The sequence below is a fragment of the Sprattus sprattus genome (assembly GCF_963457725.1).
Source record: "Sprattus sprattus genome assembly, chromosome: 5".
Classification (NCBI taxonomy): domain Eukaryota; kingdom Metazoa; phylum Chordata; class Actinopteri; order Clupeiformes; family Clupeidae; genus Sprattus; species Sprattus sprattus.
Window position 1 is genome coordinate 36,847,367 of NC_137924.1, and position 23,406 is coordinate 36,870,772.

General features: G+C 40.1%; 1 protein-coding gene across 1 annotated transcript in view; it reads right to left on the reverse strand.

Annotated features, from left to right (window-relative positions):
- The window catches only part of arhgap36 (Rho GTPase activating protein 36), a gene marked incomplete at both ends in the record, with an annotated part of 49,306 nt that extends 26,902 nt beyond the window's left edge, over window positions 1-22,404 (reverse strand). Inside the window, 2 exons of the mRNA XM_080839807.1 lie at window positions 7,370-7,526; window positions 22,312-22,404. Of these exons, the coding sequence (XP_080695933.1) occupies window positions 7,370-7,526; window positions 22,312-22,404 (250 nt within the window). The remainder of the gene's footprint in view (window positions 1-7,369; window positions 7,527-22,311) is intronic.
- Window positions 22,405-23,406: the final 1,002 nt, after the last annotated feature.

Here is a 23,406-nt window from a genome sequence, read left to right on the forward strand (position 1 = left end):
AAACGGCACCTACATCATTAAAAATAGGTATGTTGGAGGAATGTCTTCTATCGTTTTTGGCAAGTACCCGTATAATAAGCGGGATAATGTATTGTCCGTCGGGGTGTTGTTCGCCCCGTCGGGAATTATTTTTGTAGAATGACCTCCGGACAACACATTATCCCTTACATATTCCAAGTTCTGTTTAAAACAAATCATAAAGATCTTTGAAATTAGATCATTGAAAAAAATCTAAAAATGAAAAGTGTTATTTACAGGCATTGAAATTTAGATGTCAGGGTTGGGGACAGCTACTTCCCAATAGAAAGTACCCTATAAATGATGATTTTATATATATTTAGCTTATCACTATCTCCTTTAATGCATTGGGTTTATATAGACAATAACATTTTCTTAGTAAATATCTATGCCTAAATACCTAATTGTTTTGTAAATAGTTTTTATTGTTGAGGGACTGCATATTACACGAATTCTGTAGAATGGCCCATAAGCGACAGGGTCTTAAACAGTTACAGTTTTTTCCAATCAGTCAATCAATCATTTCTTTTTTTATTTGATCAAGAGGGACAGTGTACATTCATGAATCTTAAAATGTAAATGCACCCAATTATAGCAAAAAGGCTAGTTTCCATTGTAAGTTCCTCTGCCAGAGGGGAAAAGGCTGAACAAACCTAAAACAGGCATTAACCTTTTTTCAAAGGAATATCACAGCCCCTCGAGTAGCACTAGGCTGCATAGTGGTAGTGGTGGGGGGGCAGGTTAAAGGTTTTGAACATTAAGCAGCAGTTCTTAAACGTGATCAGGTTGTCCCAACTTAAAAGTCTGTACTTATGGAGGACTGAACAGTGATGGTGCGATTTAGGTTTTTTGTCGAGTATTTTGAGAGCCTGTTTGTAAAGAGACATGACTGGTTTAAGGGTAGTGGAGTTAGCAGTTGACCAGGTGGGTAAGCAGTAGTTAATGTGAGATAAAATCAGCGAGAACATGTACATTTAAGCAGCCTAGGTGGACATGTTATTTCTAAGATGCCTAAAGTTGGCCAAGTAGAATTTAAAATGTTTGCATATTTCTTTTACATGTTTTGTAAAAGTAAGGTGATTATCAACCAAGATACCAAGATATTTGTATTCCTTCATAATCTTGATTCTTTGATCAGAAATAAACACATTGGGTTCAGTGTGAGACTTGCTGGTTTTAAAAAAAAAACATAGCAATGGTTTTGGAATTGTTAAGCTAAAGACAACATTTGTTTAACCAGTCAGACACATCAAACATGACCTTTGTAAGCCTTGCAGGGACCTATACGTTATTCTTACCCCACCCAAAGATCACAATGTCGTCTGCGTACATCAGAACTTCAAAGTCTTGGCATACGTATGGTAAATATCCGTTAATACTGTATAAAGACTGAAAAGAAGTGGACCCAGGATTGAACCTTGGGGAACACCTGTAGACAGAATTTTTAAGTCGGATAATACATTGTTTATTTTAACACACTGAGTTCGAGTTGATAAGTATGATTTGAACCAGTTGGATGCAGAAGAAGAAAAGTTAAACTGATCAAACTTAGACCGAATAATGTTGTGGTTGACCGTGTCAAACACTTTCCGGAGATCTAGAAATACTGCACCCACAACTCCTCCTCTATCCATAAGAGACTTGACCCTTTCAATAAAATAGACTGTTGCAGTCTCGGTGGAGTGATTTGATCTAAAACCATGCGGCATGGGGTGTAAAAGCTGATTAGAGATAAGATGATACATTAGTTGCTCTACTGCTATTTTTTTCAAAACTTTGGACATTATGGGAAGTATACTACTAGGTCTGTAATTGGCTGCTGAGTGAGGATCACCATTTTTTAAGACAGGAACTGCAACTGCAGGTTTCCAGTGTTCTGGAAAACACCCATGTTCTTGAGAGAATGACAGGTTAGCAATATGGGTAGTAGGCTTTTTTAACAACAGGCAAAGGTCTTTAACCATGGCAGAGTCCATTTCAAAGACGTCCTTTGACTCTTTGGGTTTGAATGATTCGATGATGTTATCTACTTCTTCTTTAGATACCCTTTCAAGGTTAAAGTTGTTTCCAATCATTTTACTGTAACTCTTGTACCAATACCATGTACACATTCCCAAAACACTGAACACATCAAGCATACCAGTAGACCATGTGAACCAAACTGTGAATACTTGCCCCTATGCTTAGATACAAATGCCGTCAATGACACCTTCTTCCAAAATTCATGGATACCTGTCCCAGTCAATGTTCACTACCAGCAAAACGCTGCTCAACTACAGCATTTTTTGCCAATGTTTAGATACTCTGTTTAAAACAGTTAACTTTCAGTTCAAAACCTAACTTACAGTAATTAAGATCACTGTAGATGGAAAGATGCTGTGTTTGGACAAACAAACTACTGTAAGTGAGTGTTTCCACTATTACAGTACTGCTCTATATGTAAGTCATAGGCTATCAGTGAAATACAGTGATTGAAGAATGCATTACAGTAACAGTAAATTTGCCACACTCAATTGTGACGTTTACAGTTTTTTCCCTATCGTTTTACAGTTTTTTCCTATCGTTTTCGGTTACGTACCCATACCATGGTCACTTTTCCCTATCACTTAACACAGTGGGCTTTAGAGACACACACCTCTGCATATCTTTCAACCTTTGGTGCAAAATGCACTACAACAACCACACCACAACAAATGCTGCCATAACTTAACACATGTTTCCTCTCAGAACACAATGACCTAAAAAACACTATCTTGAAGCATTGCCAATTGCATATAAAATGTTGCTGTGTCCTCCAGTTTGGCATATATTTCCTGTAGTGTTGCATTGAAAAAAATTGAAAAAACACAGACAATCACTTCTTTGGACTACAGTAATACAGTTTGTAATATTACAGTATGACAATCAAAGGCAAGTATCTGCTGACAGTGTTCATATGTCGGTTTACCTCCCACAAAAGATGTCACAATTGAGTGTGGTAAATGTACTGCAATTGTAAATACAGTAAATAAGTGTTTTATGAGAAACTGAGAATAACAATTTTCAGTTTTTGTAATGCAAATTACATACAGTAAGTACGTAATATATGATCCAGAAACAAATCACAAACACAACAGTTTTTTTCACTGTGCTTTACTTTTTGGAGATTTACAGTAGTCACAGTGCAAACACAAAACAGAAACTATGATTTACAGTATTACATGGTCGATGACAGTTGCTCTGATTTCATCAGATACAACTGTCCTTGCTGCTGCTCCTCTTCCTCTTCCTCTTCCTCTCCCTCTTCCTCTTCCTCCTACTCCACCTTCACCTCCACCTTCACCTCCACCTCCACCTCCACCTCCACCTCCACCTCCGCCTCCGCCTCTGCCTTCGCCTTCGCCTTCGCCTCCGCCTCCGCCTCCGCATCTGCCTCTGCCTCTGCCTCTGCCTCTGCCTCTGCCTCTGCCTCTGCCTCTGCCTCTGCCTCTGCCTCTGCCTCTGCCTCTGCCTCTGCCTCTGCCTCTGCCTCTGCCACTGCCTCTTGCTCTTGCTGCATCCATTTTCCTATACCAACTACGTAAAGAAGTCCAAAGCAAATGCCAAAGATGGCCCCTTTTGTATATGTGGCAACGAGGCACAAATTAAAAAACACCTGGGTAGGTCTTTAGCTGAAATCAACCAGGTGTTTTGCATTGCAAAACTTATCCTCTGTTTTTTGTACAGATCATTGTATGTAGTGTTGCTTTTACGTAAAAAAAAGTAATTCCATGCCAATTCACCAAGAACTATGGCACACAGGGGGAACAAAAATCTAAATAATTACTGTAAAATAAAATAAATAAACTATAAACTAAATAATTTTTCTTATTCAAACATATAACTTCCTTTGTCTGTCCAAATGCAGCATCTTTCCATCTACAGTGATCTAAATTACTGATAAGTTAGGTTTTGAACAGAAAGTTAACTGTTTTGAACAGAGTATCTAAACATTGGTAAAATATGCTGTAGTTCCACAGCGTTTTGCCGGTAGTGAACATTGACTGGGACAGGTATCCATGAAATTTGGAAGAAGGCGCCATTGCCAGCATTTGTATCTAAGCATAGGGGCAAGTAACCACAGTTTGGTTCACATGGTCTACTGGTATGCTCACTGTGTGAAGTGTTTAGGGAATGTGAACATGGTTTAGGTAAATTGCCTAAAACGATAGGAAAAATCTGTAGTCAATTTACCTAAACCATGTTCACATTACCAAAACACTGAACACATTGAGCATACCAGGAGACCATGTGAACCAAACTGTGGATACTTGCCCCTATGATACAAATGCTGTCAATGACACCTTCTGCCAATATTCATGGATACCTGTCCCAGTCAATGTTCACTCCCGGCAAAACGCTGTGCAACTACAGCATATTTTACCAATGTTTAGATACTCTGTTCAAAACAGTTAACTTTCAGTTCAAAACCTAACTTATCAGTAATTTAGATCACTGTAGATGGAAAGCTGCTGCATTTGGACAGACACATGAGGTTATATGTTTGAATAAGAAAAATTATTCTTATTTTAGCAGATAGTTTATTTATTTTATTTCAACTATTATTATTTTTGTTTTCCTGTGCACCATAGTTCTTGGTGAGTTGGCATGGAATTCCTTATTTGAAATGCAGCTAGACAGGCAGAATTTAGCAACTTTAGTGATTGTATAGGATATTGTGGCCTTTCACAACTCCCGCCAAGTCACTAGGATGGTGTCCCTATTCCTGCTGCCGTACTCTCCTTCCCTCAACCCCATTGAGATTTTTTCTCCGCATGGAGATGGAAGGTCTATGACCAACGCCCACAGGACCAGATGTCACTTTTAGAGGCAATGGCTGCTGGGTGTATGGACATAGCCCCCGGAGACATCCAGGCCTGGATAAGGCATGCACAAAGATTTTATCCACGATGAATGGCAAGAGAAACCATATGTTTCGATGTTGACGAAAATCTGTTGTGTTTGTGATTTGTTTCTTGATCAAATACATTATTACATAATTTCCCCCCAAAAAAATCTTATTTTAGGTTTCTGATAAAACACTAATTTACTGTATTTGCAATTACAGTAAAGTAAATGTACAACACTTGTCAATTGTGACATCTATTGTGAGGGAAACCGACATATGAACACTGTCAGCAGATTCTTGGCTTGGATTGACATATTTCAGCATTTTAGAATTATTTGTTTACTGTCATATTACAAACTTTATTACTGTAGTCCAAAGAAGAGTTTGTCTGTGTTTTTTTTCTTTTTTCAATGCAACACTACAGGAAATCAATGCCAAACTGGAGGACACAGCAACATTGTATATATGCAATTGGCAATGCTTCAAGATGTTAGTGTTTTTTAGGTCATTGTGTTCTGAGAGGTAACATGTGTTAAGTTATGGCAGCATTGGTTGTGGTGTGGTTGTTGTAGTGCATTTTGCACCAAAGGTTAACAGATATGCAGAGTTGTGTGTCTCTAAAGCCCACTGTGTTAAGTGATAGGGAAAAGTGACCATGGTATGGGTACATGACCTAAAACGATAGGAAAAAACTGTATTGTGAGAGGCAAACCGACATATGAACACTGTCGTCAGATACTTGACTTGAATTGACGTATTTCCAAGATGCAATGCAGAGGAGAATGTTACCATAATTGCGAAGTTCAAACATGTAAAAGGTGGACACCAAATGCAGAGAACAGAATGGATCAGCATTACTGTAGGGCTACAGCAGACTTCTAGTGGTATTGCAGTACTTTGGTAGACAGTATCTTGTGTTGATGTATGTAATTTACTGCATTGGAAATACTGCAGTAAATACATAGCATATTCATGCCTTTTTGTTGTAATGTAGTAAGCCTATATAGTGCAGTAACATGTGCAATTTGAGCATATGGCTGTAATGAAACATATTGCAGCATTTTAGAATTATTTGTTTACTGTAATATCACAAAACTTTATTACTGTAGTCCAAAGAAGTGTTTGTTTGTGTGTGTTTTTTCTCTTTTTTCAATGCACCACTAATCTATGCCAAACTGGAGGACACAGCAACATTTTATGTATGCAATTGGCAATGTTTCACGATGTTAGTGTTTTTTAAGTCATTGTACTCTGAGAGAGAACATGTGCCAAAGTTACAGCAGCATGAGTTGTGATTTGGTGGATGTAGTGCATTTTGCATGAAAGGTTAACCGATATGCGGAGGTGTGTGTCTGTAAGGCTCACTGTGTCAAGTGTTTGGGAAAAGTGTTCATGGTATTGATACAAGAGTTAAAATTATTGAAAAAAAACTGTAATGGCATGAAGTCAAACTCTAATTTTTGATTCACGACATATGCACTCAGGACAGAGTCATCTTGGCCAACGCCTTTGGCACGATGTGTTTCCATCGCAGTGGCAACAGACAGACACCAGTAACTGGTGTTTTTATCTGCACAGCAGCAGAGGCCATAGTCAGGGATATTATCATGGGCTCAGCTACTGTGCTATATGAGACGTGCTTGTCATAACTTGGGCATTGTGGTTCTCTCTCCATTTCCTCCTTTTAAATGTTAAATGTATTTGTTGATAGCTCTACTGATGGCTGTAATGTGTCCTCAGCTCTCAGTACATAACTTCAATGCCAGAGCAGTCCTGTGAGCTCTTCTTCCGGTCTCTGACGTAGCACCCCGTTCGGTGCCTGTAGTGGACTGCCCTACCATGTGGTGCTGGAGAGGGCACTCAGAGGAGATCACCTCCCTTCCATAATCGACTACAGGCACAGAGATTGTCGCATTGAGATACAGGTGCTGAGTGTCCTTGCACCCAGCTGAGCTTTCTTAAGACTCTTCTCACCATATTTCATCAGAGTACCAAAATCACACCTGGTGAACAAGCTTTAACAATTACAAAATGGTGCAATATTGGACAAAGGCAACATTGGACATTCAACTGCTCACAGAAGATGTGTTTTTGTATAGACTGTGGGAGAAGAATTGAACCATTTTAGCATTCATAACTTTGGCTTATCAATTTTTCAGATGGAAAACATAAAAAGCCAGACCAACAAAAATATCAGAATTTCCATTCAGCCTTTTTAAGCAGACTGAGTCCTGATGCAATGTTTGCAACTGTAATTCAAGTCATGGATTGCCCCCCTGAGGTTGTCAGGGTACATAGTGTTGAGCTGTCCTGCTCCTGTGACAGTCACAGTAATTCAGATGGAATCTGACTCTAAACAAATAGAATGTCAGTCTTATTTTAGGATTCATTCTAAGGACCTCAAGGGATCTGTGTAATCACGGCCACTAGAACCAATATAGTTTTCAAGCCGGGTATGCGTGACTGTAGACTTTCATGTCTAACCTCTGGGAATGGTGATCTTGAAGTCGAGGTCTCGCTCCTCCAGATGGTAGAGGGCCACCTCCTGTAGACGAGCCCTCTCCAGCTCCGACAGACTCTGGATAGGCACCGGCTGCAGCTTCACACTCTGACCCAACATGGTGGTCCACGTGTGGTCACCCTGAGAACGAAACAGCATTTGTGAAGTACTCAGATATTTATCCTTATACTATTATGCATGATTATATGAGAGGCAAAGACCATGTCCAGTAGAGACAGAAACAGATTCTTCATTCAATTCAATTCAATAAACAGTAATCAGATTTAAATTCAATTTATATAGCGCCAAAACAATACAATTGTCTCAAGGCACTTTACAGAGCCCAGTGCCTTTTAAATTTCTTTTCTTTTTCCTTCAACAAGAAGAATTTAAATCTGATTACTGTTTAGTAAATTGCATGAAGAGTTGTGGATTAAATATGGTAAAATATTAGATTAAATTATAATGATAAAATGTAGATGCTGCTAGAAGATATTATTCTTCTAGACCTCAGGCATGGCACATTCATTTCCTCTTTTAGTCCATTAAGTCCACACAAAACTACTCGCAATAATAATATTTTGCTCCCTTTCTCTCTCTCTCTCTCTGTGTGTGTGTGTGTGTGTGTGTGTGGAAGGAGACTATGATACCACATCTGGACTGAAAGGAGGATTCACTGTGCATTGTTTATTGTGGGATCTCAGTTCTCTCCTTTATTTCCTTTGCCTTTGCACTTTTGTTTTATATCAATCACAAGCCACTTTTCTTTTGTGGAGGAGGCTGTGGTTTGGTGTATCAAATGAAAAGCAGAAGATGGGAGACTTAAATACAGAGCGCAAGAATGCAGCAAGGAGAGAAGGCTTAGCAAGGGACTGAAAAGCTCTTCTATTTGTGGGGGTGGGGTATCACAGCTGAGAGATGGATGTAGAATGTTTATGGTTTCAACAACTCTCCTTGGTCCTTTCAGATAGTCATGGAAGGCAAGTCAAAGGAGTAAAGCGGGGTTTGGTAGAATGACTGCACGGTGTTGAATAGTTAAGGGTGGTAGAGTGAGTCAGTTTGATTCTGCTGAAAGGTTGTTGGCATCTGATCTCGACAGCCAATAAAATGACACCCCTCCCGTCTGTGCTCCTGTGTGTGGATTGGCTGGAAATGTTTTCAGGCTTGATCTGAGTCACTATGTTTGTTTCCCATTTGCAGAGCCAGGGGTGTGAATAAACACCGGAAATGTTTTGACTGCAATCACTGAATGGATAGCTAGAGGATTGTGAGTAGCAGTAATGTGTAATGTGTTATGTGTACATACTGTATGTGTGATAATGTGTATTTGCAGATGTGTAATAGATAATGTGTCATGTGGTCTCTGCTGGTCAAAGCTGTGAATCTATCTGTCCTGACTCAAGGCTGAACCTGCTGTGTGGCACCCATTTCTTTGATTTGACTTTCAGCATTTGTAAAGGTTCATCTATGACAAAGAGGATGTCACCCTAGAAGTAAAAGAAGCACCCATTGGCATACCATTACTGTCCATTGTACTACTATGTGCGCCTCCTTTCTGGATGTCTAGGGGTGAGGAGGGGAGCTGTGGTTCAGGATCCAAATGAAGAACTCCCCTGCTTTGGCCCTAGTGTGTCCCACCAACCCACACCTCACCCCTTTAATGGCCCTGTGTGTTAGAGAGTAGCCTTCTTAATTTCATTTAGAGAAAAGGTCAGAGTTTGAAAACATATCCCACTTAGCACGTTACTACTGTGCCCTTAAGATCTTGAGTTCTAACTCTATGCTGAAAGTCTTACAGACTCTAAAAGGTAGCTATCATCTCGTGATGATATGATCAATCCATTTCCTTGTCATTCTTTGACATTTTTTAACACGCATGCAGATATCTGGTGATGCTTCAGTATTACACTGCAATAGAACTCAAGCAGATTTGGGACATTTACAGCATACAGTGTTTTCTATATAAACATAGCAGAAAAAGTAAGGAAATTTGTGTTTAGTTCCCTTTTAAATGGTGCCATATTTGTAAGGAAGATGCATTTGTGGGATGAGCAGCACAGCTGAGTATGTGGGTTGTGCCCTTGAAAAATGTGCCAAAATTCTCCTATTCTCCTGTTTGGTAGATTATTTCTTTGTTGTAACAATGCTTCTCGGCAATACATCTCATACCGTTAGAAAGCCTGCTTAGTTCCCTTTTAAATGGTGCCACATTTGAAGGAACATGCATTTGTGGTATGAGCAGCACAGCTGAGTATGTGGGTTGCACCCTAAAATTCTCCTATTCTCCTGGTGGTATTCACTCTTGTTTTGAGTTGTTTGTTGGATTGCATAATTGAACTCTTGATCAGTAACAGGGAACAAACAAGAAATATTGGCAATGTTACACTTTATTCATTTAATACACCATCAGGGAGAGAATGGAATGGCCTGCCATGAGTCAAGACCTCAACCCAATTGAACACTTTTGGTATCAGCTTGGCCGTGCTGTACGTGTGAGTGACCAACACAACCACGAAGGCTGATCTGCAACGACTCTTGGTTGAGGAATGGAATTCCATCCCACAGCAATGTGTGACCAAGTTGGTGACCAGCATGAGGAGGTGGTGCCAGACTGTTGTGGCTGCTTATGGATCTTCCACCCACTCCTGAGGTTCCTGAGCAGGGGCGGCCTTTCCTCCAGGCGGTATAGGCCATAGACATGTATACATGTCTATGGTATAGGCGGTCGACTAGGCACTCAGAGGGGGGCGCCAAAACCTGCGCCCTGGGCAGCACCCCCTTCTATATTTTCAAACAATATCTTGCCAATAAAAAAATCATCTAACATTAGGGTAAAATGAGCCGAAAACGGAAGGGGGTACGTGCCTCCTTGGTGTTGTCAGAACATGCTAGCACAGCGAGGCGTTTCGTTAGTGTGTGTGTGTTCAAAAACTTTAAAGCTGAACAAAATAATAACGAGGCAAAAGCCATCTGGGGCGCAATTTAAGACAAAAGGAAGAAGTAGGTTTTCCTACTCCCTGTCACATAGTTTTTTAAGGATTTTACAGAGGCGGGTATATTTTAAAAATTATATGTCCATGCATTCTACATTATACAAAAAATAAATGATTAAAATAGGGGCGCACATATAAAGCCAATAGCCAGTGCAACAAATACCTTCCTCGTTGCATAGCACACCCGTTAAGGAAGACAAACACGGCAACTTGTCAACAAGTGAGGAATACTGGTAAAAATCCAAGTTTTGTAACGCTAGCCAGTGACTTGTGACGTTCCTTGTTATTGCCATTCAGTCTAAACATCAGTTTAAGTTCAGCTGTAGCTACCGCAATTTGCGTCATTTTCGATGTGTCATGAAATACAAATGTAAGTAATCATAACAACGTTAGTTTCGGTGGAGCGAGCTAGCCAGTTTAATTAGACATGATTGAACTAATCAAGAGCTATCTCGGAATAAAAAAAGTATGTCAGGCTGTCCAAAAACATCAAAATGCTTAATTACTACATAATAGCTACAATGATTACACATACTGTAACGTGACGACATAGTCGCCACATAATGCCGTGCAGAGGGCGCATACTTTTCTATGTGTGATGCACTAATGATGTTCCCTAACAATGTTCCTTACTGTTCTTATTGCATGTCGTTGTTCTGTGTTGGGACAGTCTATTTGCTGCGATCGTTGTTGTGTTTATATGAAAGAAATGCAGCCTTACAAGGCAAAATAGCGTTTGAAAGTTGCAATTCTGTTTTCGTGGGAACAAAAATTATTATTATTTGGGGGGGGGGGGGGGGGGGGGGGGGCAGGAGTGAAGCTCGCCTGGAGCTCCAAATGTGCTAGGGCCGCCCCTGTTCCTGAGGGTGTATTAAATGAATAAAGTGTAAAATTGCAAATATGTCTTGTTTGTTCCTTGTTACTGATCGAGAGTTCAATCAAGCAATCCACCAAACAACTCAAAACAAGAGTGAATACCAACATAAGAATAAACTGTTTAGCAATCAGCATTTAGCAATTTTGGCAAATTTTTCATGGGCACAACCCACATACTCAGCTCTGCTGCCCATCTCCCAAATGCACGTTCCTTACAAATGTGGCATCTTTTAAAAGAGAAATAAACAGGCTTTTTTAACGGTATAAGATTTATTGCCGAGAAGCATTGTTACAACAAAGAAATAATCTACCAAACACAAATTTCCAATAAGCTGTTTAGCAGTGGCAGAGAAGATTTGGCACATTTTTTATGGGTGCAACCCACATACTCAGCTGTGCTGCTCATCCCACAAATGCATGTTCCTTACAAATGTGGCACCATTTAAAAGGGAACTAAACAGGCTTTCCAACGATATAAGATGTATTGCCAAGAAGCATTGTTACAACAAAGAAATAATCTACCAAACACAAATTTCCAATAAGCTGTTTAGTAGTGGCAGAGAAGATTTGGCACATTTTTCATGGGTGCAACCCACATACTCAGCTGTGCTGCTCATCCCACAAATGCATGTTCCTTACAAATGTGGCACCATTTAAAAGGTAAATAAACAGGCTTTCCAACGGTATAAGATTTATTGCCAAGAACCATTGTTACAACAGATAAATAATCTACCAAACACAAATTTCTTTACTTTTTGTGCTATGTTTATTTCAAACAGCATAATTTGGTCTTTGATGTTTATATTGTATATATCCTATCCTATACCCAACAGTCCAAATGGAGACATTATCCATGTCCAAATATCCATATCCATTTTTAGTGCAAACAAGTCATTTTATAATGTTTTCACCATTCCACTGGGCATTGGTAACGCTTTAGAACAGTGGTCTTCAACCCTTTTACAGCCCAAGGACCCCTTGAGAGAGACACTGAGCCGGGGACCCCCACCCTCGCCGACCCAAATTTAGGCCTGATATTCATATATTTTTTTATGGAACTAAGTGTCAGTCACACACACACACACACTCCCCTACACATGTTTGAACAGAATTACACATAATCTGTAGCACACAACTCATTTCAATTTATTCTGTTTCATATTGACAAATTTTCTCCCTTACAGTTAGCCATCAGTCTGTATTCAATTAGGGAGGGACACAAAATGTAGTAGCTTGAGAAGCTTAGGTAAATGAAATAAATGGTCAGACCCCCTGCAGTACCTTCCTGGACCCCGGTTGAAGAATGTTCATTTTACACTCTCAAAAGGCACTCTGGGGTCTACACTGCACCAATAAGCAGATATTTGTACATGGAAGATGAAACTATTTGGTGCTTAACCCTGGAGCCTTCAAAGCCTTCTCTTTGATGGCAGTCTACTGCAGGCTTAAACTTCTGTATTCACATGCTAGCCTCCTACATGTGACTACAAAAAATGTAGATAAACACGACAGCTTCCTGGCTTACTTCCTTCAGATATGTCAGAAACACAAGCAAATGAGGCAAACTAAAATTAGAAGCAGGATTCACACGGAGGCCTTTTTTAAACCCTGTTTAATAATAGGGTTTGAAAAGAAGATCAGCATGATTCTAGCAATGAATTTGCTCCTGGATGTTTGTGTTGCATAAAGCATATTTGCTACCTTATTGCAGTTCGGAAAACTGGCATCGTGTCTCTGATGTGAACACTGATATTAGTGACTGTGTACTAACAGTGTGATGGCTACCAGATACATCGGGGAAAAAGGACTGCCCTGAGTGGGTGCTATAATATCAGACTTGCCAAACCCATTTCACTCAAAGGACAACAGAGCCAATCCATTCATACACATTTATGTCTTCAGAGAGAAATGGAATATGAAGACTGTACTTGGAGTGCCCACAAACTAAACATTTGATCTACTGCATACTTCAAACCTTAAACAGAAAAGTGTATTTGCTATGAAATGTTAAGTGAAAGAATCTGAGCTGATCTCCGCTGTCAATACTTGTTGAGAAAGGACAAAAGCCGAATTCTTTGTGGCCTGCCAGGAAATTGACTACAAAGTCTCCAAAAAGCTACATAAGGCACTTATTTGACCACCATAAATGGGCAAAGAAAACCACCATGTAAAAGGTTGTAAATGAAAATTGAGTATAAAAATGCAAATTTTATGGTTTAAAGTAAAGTAAGAAAGTCAGAAAGTCACTTGAAGCAGCAATGGAAATCTAACATGTCACATACAGACACACTTTTTCTCTCTCTCTCTCTCTCTCTCTCTCTCTCTCTCTCTCACACACACACACACACACACACACACACACACACACTAGCATCAAAAGACATAAGTCTCCTCCTTCACCTCTACAAAGTCTGACGTGCATTCATTCATTCCAAGAAGAGAGATGAGTTGACTTTCAAGGATTGTTAGATGTGGAGCACAATGGCTCTTTTTAGTTCAGCCCTCCTGCACTTCTCTGCTTTACTCATGGCAAAGGCAAACAGTGTAAACACTGTGAGGAATCGGAATCATGTGTTTTACCGGATATAGCCTGATGGCCATAAATACACCGCGAAGCAAAGTAACTGTTATTCATTCTGACTAGGCACAAAAGTTAATAGGCTTAAAAAAAAACTTGCAGGTGAGCATACTGATGGATGAATACTTACAGTACTGATATCTATGCTCTATTTATCAACTCCATTGCAGAGTTCAAATTTCGAGTAAAGATGAAAATGTCAATACAGCAACAAATCTTCCATTTGCATATACCTCCATTCAACTCAAACAAGTATGCTCCAACAATGAAACGCCATTTCAGCATGATGACAGTAGAAAATAGAGACAATGAAAGACAGAAATACATGTCCACACTGTACCTGATGTCTGGGGCCGGTCACGGACGATCACAGTCACACACAACAGAGGCAAAAACAAGAACTAGCTCCAAGAGTGTCGGCATGTGAAAGAAGAAAGCCAGGCAAGTGGCATTCAACAGGGCAAACACACCACAGTCAGAGATAGATCAGCTCTTTTAATCTGCCGCCCCTGCCCTGACGGTATACAGACTGAGGCTATTCTACTGCCAAGATGTAACTTTGTAAACACAGCCAGATTGCTGGGGATGGGATGAGAGCAGAGGAGGAGGAGGAGGAGGAGGAGGAGGAGGAGGAGGAGGAGGAGGAGAGACAAACAGAAGGGGAGGAGATGAGTGTGAGGGAGGGAGGGAGGGAGGGAGCACCAGACACGGCGGCTCATTTTAACAAGAGCTCCACTCATCCTGAGAACCTCTCCCTGTGCCTCGCGACTGGAGTCCATGGCAGTACAATACACGCACACAGAGAGAAAAATGGATACTCCCTTCAACACACACACAAACGCCCACACACACACTCCTAAATATAAACAGCCTGGGTATATGGGTATATGTTTTTTTTACCCCCTCCCAACCTCCCATCATGCATCTGGTAGGAGTAGTTTCTTTTGTCAGCACTCCACATGGGCTGTGATAATGATCTGGAAGGGCATTGTTATTCTTTGAGATGCCATTCAAAGGGGGAATGCATTTGAGCAATGTACCGGTCACTATGTGACTGTGGATTATGCAGTAATGTCAGTCTGTTCTGTGTCAAATGCCCATGGATGATAACTGTAACCCTGATGTCAAGGTCTTATGGTCTTAATAGGAGTGTGTTGCACATTCACATGTAGGTCTGATGTGTTGTGCAACCGAGGAGAGAGACAGAGAATGAATGGAAAATTCCAGTTCTGGCTTCCTGTTCCACCAAATGCCATGGGATTGAGCTCAAGCCCTGCTCAGCAATAGAAATACACTGCTAAATACACAACAGCAACAGTAGCAGTAGATACACCTTCACTTCTGCTGCTCTGCTGATGTTCAGAGACCCAACTGAATTCATAACATTTTAAAAACAGCCATTTCAGCTCTTTGTCTGTTCATGTTAACATATGCACTTGTAAGCATGCCATGCACGTGTGTGTGTGTATGTGTGTGTGTGAGTTAGAGACAGATATAGAGCTACAGTTCAGCCACTCTCCCGGATGAATTGCATCATGCCTAAATGCCCTAAGCTTTTGATTGGGCCTTCGTTCTTGCTCATCTAATGATCTCATTAGTTCAGTTAGTGCGGACGATTCCTCATTAACTGGCAGCTTGAGAAGATTACTATCAGGCTTTCTATGCTAACCTATTGTAGTTTCATACACATGCAGGTTGCCCAAAGAGAGACTCTATCTTGACTCCAGAGCTTTAAGTTCAAACTAAGTGTAAACTATGCATATAGTACATCTGGATTAGGCTTATTATATCTCTGAGCCCTGGACACAAATGTATTGGAATGGACTACGCATACCAGAAATACCAGAGACGTCTGCACAGACATTTAGAGTGCCTTCCATCCCCCCCCCCCCTCTCTCTCTCTCTCTCTTTCTCCAGCCTTCTTCATTTCATCAAGACAAACAAGCACTCCAACTACTGAGCAGTGGCATTTACTACCAGTCACTGAGGACCCCGGGCATCTATTTTCATGGCTCATCCATTATCACGTTAACCTGCCCAACCAATTTTCCACAGACTGCGGGGGCCTAGTGGGTGAAGGAAGTGTTGAAGGAAATATGAGTTTGGGACTGGCAACACTGCTAACCATGGATGGCCAGGAGTCTTTCTGTTTCTTTCTTTGGTCACTTCATTTTGCCAGCTTCATAGTCATTTCAAACAAATACAATGTTTTGTTGCAGTTATTCAATGAATGAATTGAATGAACACATGGTGTGATGTTATCGCCATGAACTGACAATCACAACGGGTAAGATGAGTGTTCTGTTCAGAAACACTGCAACTCATAAACGAAATCAAAGTAAGTGTTAATATGATACACCCCCCACCCCAAAAGATGAGGTGTTCTCTTACATCCTGACCGTGAACAAGGGATGTAGAGCTCTTCAACTTCATTCTTCTAACCTCTGGCCCTGTGACCAGGTCACACTCATCCTGTTTTGCCCATAGGAGAGCAGCTTTGATGGCTTGGATGATCTTATGACCTGGACATGTATGATCAAAGCAGGATCGTTGAGACAGGATCAGTAAGACAGGATGGAGATATAGTCAGCATGTGTACTTTTAAAGTTTTAACAGCAACGTTTTGTACAAGGACATACTTCCTGGATGTGCACACGCTCACAAGCCCACACATCACAGGTGATGATCTACAAGATGTGGAGAGGGCAATAATGTGGGTAGTAACATATCAAAGAGGATCAACTATCAGCCTGGTTGAAACAACACCTAACATGTTTAGAGGTTCAGGAGGTAGAGGAGTCATTCAGCAAACTGAAGGTTGCTAGTTCCATCCCGACTCCTCCTCACCAAGTGTCAAAGTGTCCTTGATGAAGACACTGAAGCCCCAACTGCTGCAGGTTGGCAACTTAAATAGAAGTCTCCGCCATCGCTGTGTGAATGGGTAGATGTCTGAGGTATTCATCTGTAAAGCACTTTCATGTTTGATTGGGAATCGTTAATAACTTTATATACAGAAGGGTCGTAATTTTCAACAATCCACCTCAAATATATGCTAAATATGAACACATTCACAGCCAATCAACCTCATGAATCCAACAGACACACGCTGTAGCGACCTCATGACTGGATCTAAGCGGTAACATGAGCAGTGCACGGCTGTAAGGCATTAGTGGCCGGAGCCAGAGAGGCAGCTCAAAGGATACACATCCATTTCTTTCCCCAGTTCATCAGCTCAACATTTGTTTCCAGCCAATAATAATACAAAGTAAAGCCCTTTGTTTTCACACAGGTATTTGAAATGGATGAAACCTTTTCCACTCTCAGAATGTCCTGTTGTGCATCTCTTTTTTGCATAAGCCAATGATAAATAATAATAATAATAATGCATTTTATTTGTATAGCACACTTTCACAAACAAAGATGTCTCAAGGTGCTTAAATAACTTAGAGTGAAGAAGGATGTCATTGTTTCATTTGTTAAGGTAATTCTAGACAGTTGAGAAACTAAAATGTCATTGTCATTGTCAAATGTCATTGTTATTATGGTGCAAGTAGTAGTAGTAGTAGTAGTATAACTAGAACTTAACAGGCATAGAAACACAAAGTGCTTTAGAACTCATAGCAACAATGAATGAAGAACAGAAGGTAATACAACAAGACCAGTCACAACTATGCACAAAAGATTGCAACTAAAAACTGGTTTGAAGACAAACTAACAACAACAACAAAGGTAAAAAAAACACAGAACAAATCCAAACTGATGCAGAGTTTAAAACTGCTCATTGACTTTATCGCCCCCTGCAGTTAAAAATGTGCAGGTGCAAGACTAATCTTGTACATCAGTCTTCAAAAGAATGTGGAAATCCTGTTAGTAATCACTGATTGTGAAAAATTGGCCTTCATTGAGTGACAAATGAGTTGCTTGCTTTTCTGAGCATCCACAGGAACACAGAGTGTAATATTTTCAATGTTGATCATGGATATTGGAGATTTTGAGTTTTGGATTTTCAGAGGCCATCCAAAAGATCTGGTTTAAATTGCAGAAAACACTTAGCTCATAAGTTATACAGCATAGTGAAACATTGCTGTATACATTGCTGTCTCCTTACAATACAATGACATCAGTTTTACAGCATAGAGAAACATTATTACATCCTTCTTATGACAATGACATAAGTAATACAATAGGTAAGATGATGTCAGTATGGATAATTGTGAATATAATTGTAAATCTATACAGTGCATATACAGTGTAAAGTGGTGCAGTATTGTGGTTCCATGGCAGCAACAATGTTACTTTAGACGTAAAGCTACCCAGGGTTACAACATAACTTTTAAAATAGGGAATGTATGCCAAATCCAAAGTGCTAAAGAATAATACACTATCTGATCCAAATACTGTGACTAATTATTATAAAAAGCATTGCATGATATAAACTAAATTTGGCATCAGGTCATTTGTTGTTTTTTTCACGTTTAGAGGAAAGGATTTGATCTTGAAAACCTCTAAATTGAAGAAAATGAACAACCTGAGAGCAACACCATAGGTACAAGATGACTTCTGTAAACATGTCAGATGACAGGAAATGACCAAAATGTGATTTAGACCCTTCTTTCTGCCATCATCACCTAGTGCCTCCCTATGCTGCCCGAGGGGTGGCACAGGAAATGCCACTTATGAAAACATCCATAGAGGATGCCATGTTATTCCAAACAGGACATCCCCCACCCATCATCGCTGCCCTTCCGTTCCGCTCAGCCACCATGGACCTTTATCCAAACCACATCTAGTGCCACTGACATCCAGAAGGCCAGCCCAAGTTCATGTGACATGTAGTCCACCACGTAGTGTGAAACATCGATGAGAGAGCTCCAAAAGGAACTTCTATAGTACATTTGTACTATATCTTATATATCTGGCTTTTGTAGGTGACCCATTGTGATTTGGCTTTACCTCTTTGGATCAGTGTTACTCTGTGCAATTTCAGAAAAACATTCCAATACCTTTGTGTATTTTCACCAATAGCATAGATGCAAAATTGTCTCAGGTCATACTGTATGCGCTATAACTGCAGTCACTTGTTGTATCTTGTTGATGTGTGTTATTAAGTTCTGAACTGTATTCTCACGAGCTGACATAAATTAAAACCCTGACCCTAAGTAATTATCTCCTAGTGGTTTCTGAGTTCATCAAACGTGAGTGGGCTTGAGTAAGAGGTTCAGGCCTATGGTGAATACACAATGAACTTCTCCAAAGGGGTTTGTAGTCCTAGGTCTTATTCATGTATTACTGTGTTAATTTGCTTGGTGTAAGGTGATGAACTGTGCAACAACTACATTCAAACAGAAACTGCAATTTCATAGCACTGTTTCCACGTTAGCTTTGCTTTCTATCTATCCTTCATTATACATTACTATTGTATAGTGGGCCAAACTAAAGAAAAAAAATTATTTCACATTTTTTGGAGGTTTTGTTCGTACAACAAGCTATCCATTGCAAAGGCTCTGTTTGAGATGTAGTTTGAAATGTAGTTTGAAATGCTTGAAATAAAATCATGTTAATAATTAACAGTCCATTTCCAGTGTTTAGAGAGAACTTGCAGCAAAGAGAAAGCTTTCTATACACAAGTCATGAGTCATTGTGAGTTTTCTTAATACTCTCCTAATGCAATTGTTACACAACATCTGTAGTTGGCCGATGACGTCTGAAGCATTTTGAGCCTCTCAGCTGTCCTGTCACGCAGTTGAAACTCTCCTCATCATAACATCTGTCATATTGGCCACGGTTGTATCCTGAGGTCAAGATGCGTGGGACTGAAGCCATATCTAGCTTAAATAGCGCCGTAAACTCCAGGTCATTCCCACCCTTGGATTAAGATTAAGTTGATGCAGTGCTTGGAGTGCCAGCACCGGGATTCTGATGCAGTCATTCACATTCCATTCTTCAGAACTGAAGACACAGGAATGAAGGGGAAAACACAGACAAATTCTTTCACTGCATTTCTGCATTAGCTCCAATTAAAATCATTGTTATGGAGAATATATCCTCTCATTTGCAGATGTAGGCAGTAGGCACAGCTAACACTCTGCAGCCTTCATCAAATGATGAAGAACAAGAACTAGGGTGATGGAAGTGCGTGAGGATGTGGCTGATGTAATTCATTCCCCTGGCTACTGCATTCCGCTATTTAGAGGAAAGTGAGAGGTCTACAAAAAGAACACGTTTTGGTGTAGTTTGTGTAGAAGTGAGAGGTTATAGGGCATCTTTTTATGCTGGCCCCAACTAAAGGGAAATATACCCCTCTCTTATTGTCCACAAGTCAAGTAGAAAATAAATAAAATATACCCCTTTCTTACCATCCACAAGGCAAGTCGAAAATAAATAAAATATATCCCTCTCTTATTGTCCACAGGTCAAGTTGAAAAGACATTTTCTTAATGTTTCTTCTTTACTCAGATGAGAAATGTACCTTAACCCCTAACCTTGGAAGCTTTTTAAAGAGTGACTTTAAAACATTATGCAACATTTAAATCCTATTGCCATTGTAGGTTTTTGAGTTATTGAGCGGTGTTGTGATACAGAAATCCAATTATGTAAGGCAGATAAATCCTTCAACATACTCCCAGTAGTATATGCTGATCTGACAGGAGGTGAGCTATGTCAGCAAATTCAGAGTGCTGATATAAAAGTTCCTGCTTTTGAATGTGTACTGCTTGCTTTAATTGGTGTCACCATGTTTGTAGCATCACATAAGCAGACAAGTTAAACGTCCCTCTCTTGTGCAACTGCAAAAACATTTGTTAGGAAAATATTTCTTTGGCATTTTCGTGTGGGACTCAGGTTGCAGTCCCATCTGCTAAGTCTGATTTATGCACACCAGGAGGTTTGAGAGATTGCTGCTTTCTAACTTTGTGGTTTTACAGTCATAACTCAATATGTACAATTCCCAGAAGAGAAAGAAGCAGAGAAATGCTTCATGTTTCATTCCAATGTCTGCACTTTACATTGATGGCAATGTGAACACCAAGTCTGCAGCTGCTGTTCTGGTGGAAATCAAGACCCAATCTTCATTAGACGTAAGGATAGTGCCCGATATAGACACGCACATGAGCTGACACAATATTTAACAGAAAAGGGCAATATTGTGTAAGTATTGTATAAGTTCTAAATGACAGACGTTTGGTATCATGTAATTGTACTAATAACTACAGCATGCACCTCAGAATCATCTTTCTTGACGTATGACAGCAAAAAATTGAGACAGAGAAAGACAGTTTTTTACTTCGTGTCTGACATCACTCTTTAGGCTAATTGATCTTATGTTCTGTTTGCATCTGGTCAACATCCGCACAAAACCAAGAAAAATACAGGTAAAAATGTAAAGATATATAAAATTACATTTAGGTAAGGGATCAATTCTTTTTTGGTGTAAAAACAGTGCAGGGATCTCAGACATACTGTAAAGACCTGCAATAGATGCTAAACGTGGTCTTCATCTTTTCCTGCACCAGCCTAACACAGTCCACCACAGTCAAGCAAGGATCCAGTACGACTTCACAATTAGACCCTCTTCACATCCCCTCAACTCACCATTCCTATGTCACTTCTCATAACATATGGTTTTCATCATTTAAAATATTTCCTATGCACCAGGCAATTTCCAGTTGGGACATTCTTGGATTCCAACAAATACTGGGTTATTATTTGCTGTGTAAAAAATGATTTATCCTCTTGGATATTCACCCATCCTTATCCATCAAAGCACTGTAGCCCACTACAGTGGTAATGAGATAGAACCATTCCATTACACACACTGCAATCATTTGGTTAAGTAACCAGCAGCCAAATGGCTCTGAGAGTGACAACATTGGTAGAAAAGATCAACCAATCCTGCAAAAAATGCAATTTTATCCAGCTTTATTTAATGTCTCTACCATTCATGGTGAAAACAAGCAAGCTCAGGATCTGTCTCCGCTGCTCCACTGAACATTCAAACATTTCTCCATTCCTCAATAAAATACAGGTACAGTCAGATATGTCAGTCATGGTCTAAAGTTCAGCAACTACAGCAGTGGGTTTTATTGCAGGTTTTAACTGGTGTGAAATGTAATAAGGAAATTGTAAAAATGCGTTTGTTGTGATAGGTGGAAAAGGAGAATGTGTATGATTCAAATAAAATTTACAAAGGCACTAAGTTGAAGTCACAGGTCAACGCAGGTCACCCGCTTTGCAGTATTCACGGCATCCTTATATTACAAAGCATGGAACTCAGAATGTGAACTGTGACCTTGCTGGACAAACAATATGAGTCTCTGCTTAAATCACCAGCATGATTTGAATGTAAGTAACGAACAGCTATAAACACCAGTGAAAATAAGATGCTTAAGATCACTAAGGATCTCGGTCCATCTGTCTCCATACTATGAAGGATTGAGTGTTCTTGAATGATTTACAGATAAGAGATTATCGTACAACTCACCACATAGTAGAACTGCATGTCCTGGCGGACTGGATTTTCCATTAGCATCACTGTAGACAGGGGTCCGTCCGATCCCACATAGAATGAAACCATAACAGAGCCAACTTGGCTTTTTCTTGCTTTAAGTCTGCCTCTTTCACTTTTACCCTCAGCTTTAAGATCTGAGCTGTTGAACACAGATAAAGATCTACCTTCACTTCCCTCCTGTCATTAGTCCTAGTCTGTGTTTCTCTTAAGATATTAAAACTATTAAAATAGTCACATCAGTTTAGAACAGAGCACCATGCACTTGGCTCACAGGTCACTTCTGGTCCTCTGGCTCGATATTGAGTACTTCCTGCAGCGGGTGCTGCACGAGTAAGTGTGTAAGTCTGAGTGAACATGTGTGTGTGAGCGCTGATAAAAAACAGTGTCTTGCTGCAGGAGCACAACTCTCTGGTGAAGCACACTCAGAGCAGCCTGTCAACGACAGGAAATGTGCCTCTACCACTGGGAGGGAGCCTGCCCTGCTAAATGCTGCCTCTACTGGAAGATCAGGGATATGCAACTACTTGCCTGCAGGATAATTGACTTCACTGGAACTGCTTTGAATGAACACAGAAGTCATGTTCTCCCTCCTTCTATGCAGTCCAGGGTGAAAAACACATTCTTTACATATACATACATATACATTTCTATGCAACTACTTGCCTGCAGGATAATTGACTTCTCTGGAACTGCTTTGAATGAACACAGCAGTCATGTTCTCCCTCCTTCTATGCAGTCCAGGGTGAAAAACACATTCTTTACATATACATACATATACATTTCTATGCAGACATACAATCCATATACACATACACCAAGAGACATGTTCTTCAGTCTGGAGGGCACTAGCCATCATGTTAAGTAATGCCATACACATGGCCCCAACTGGGATTGGTTGACCCCTCCGCTAGAGCTTCCAGGTGAAGGTCAGAGATAATCCTTCTACTATGATAACAAATGATGTTCTCATAAATCTCTGAACACGCCAAGGGGTTTAGGGAGTCATTTTCATAACATTTGACGTAACAATGTTGCAGAGGGGCTCCTGTGGTAAATAGAGATTATTTA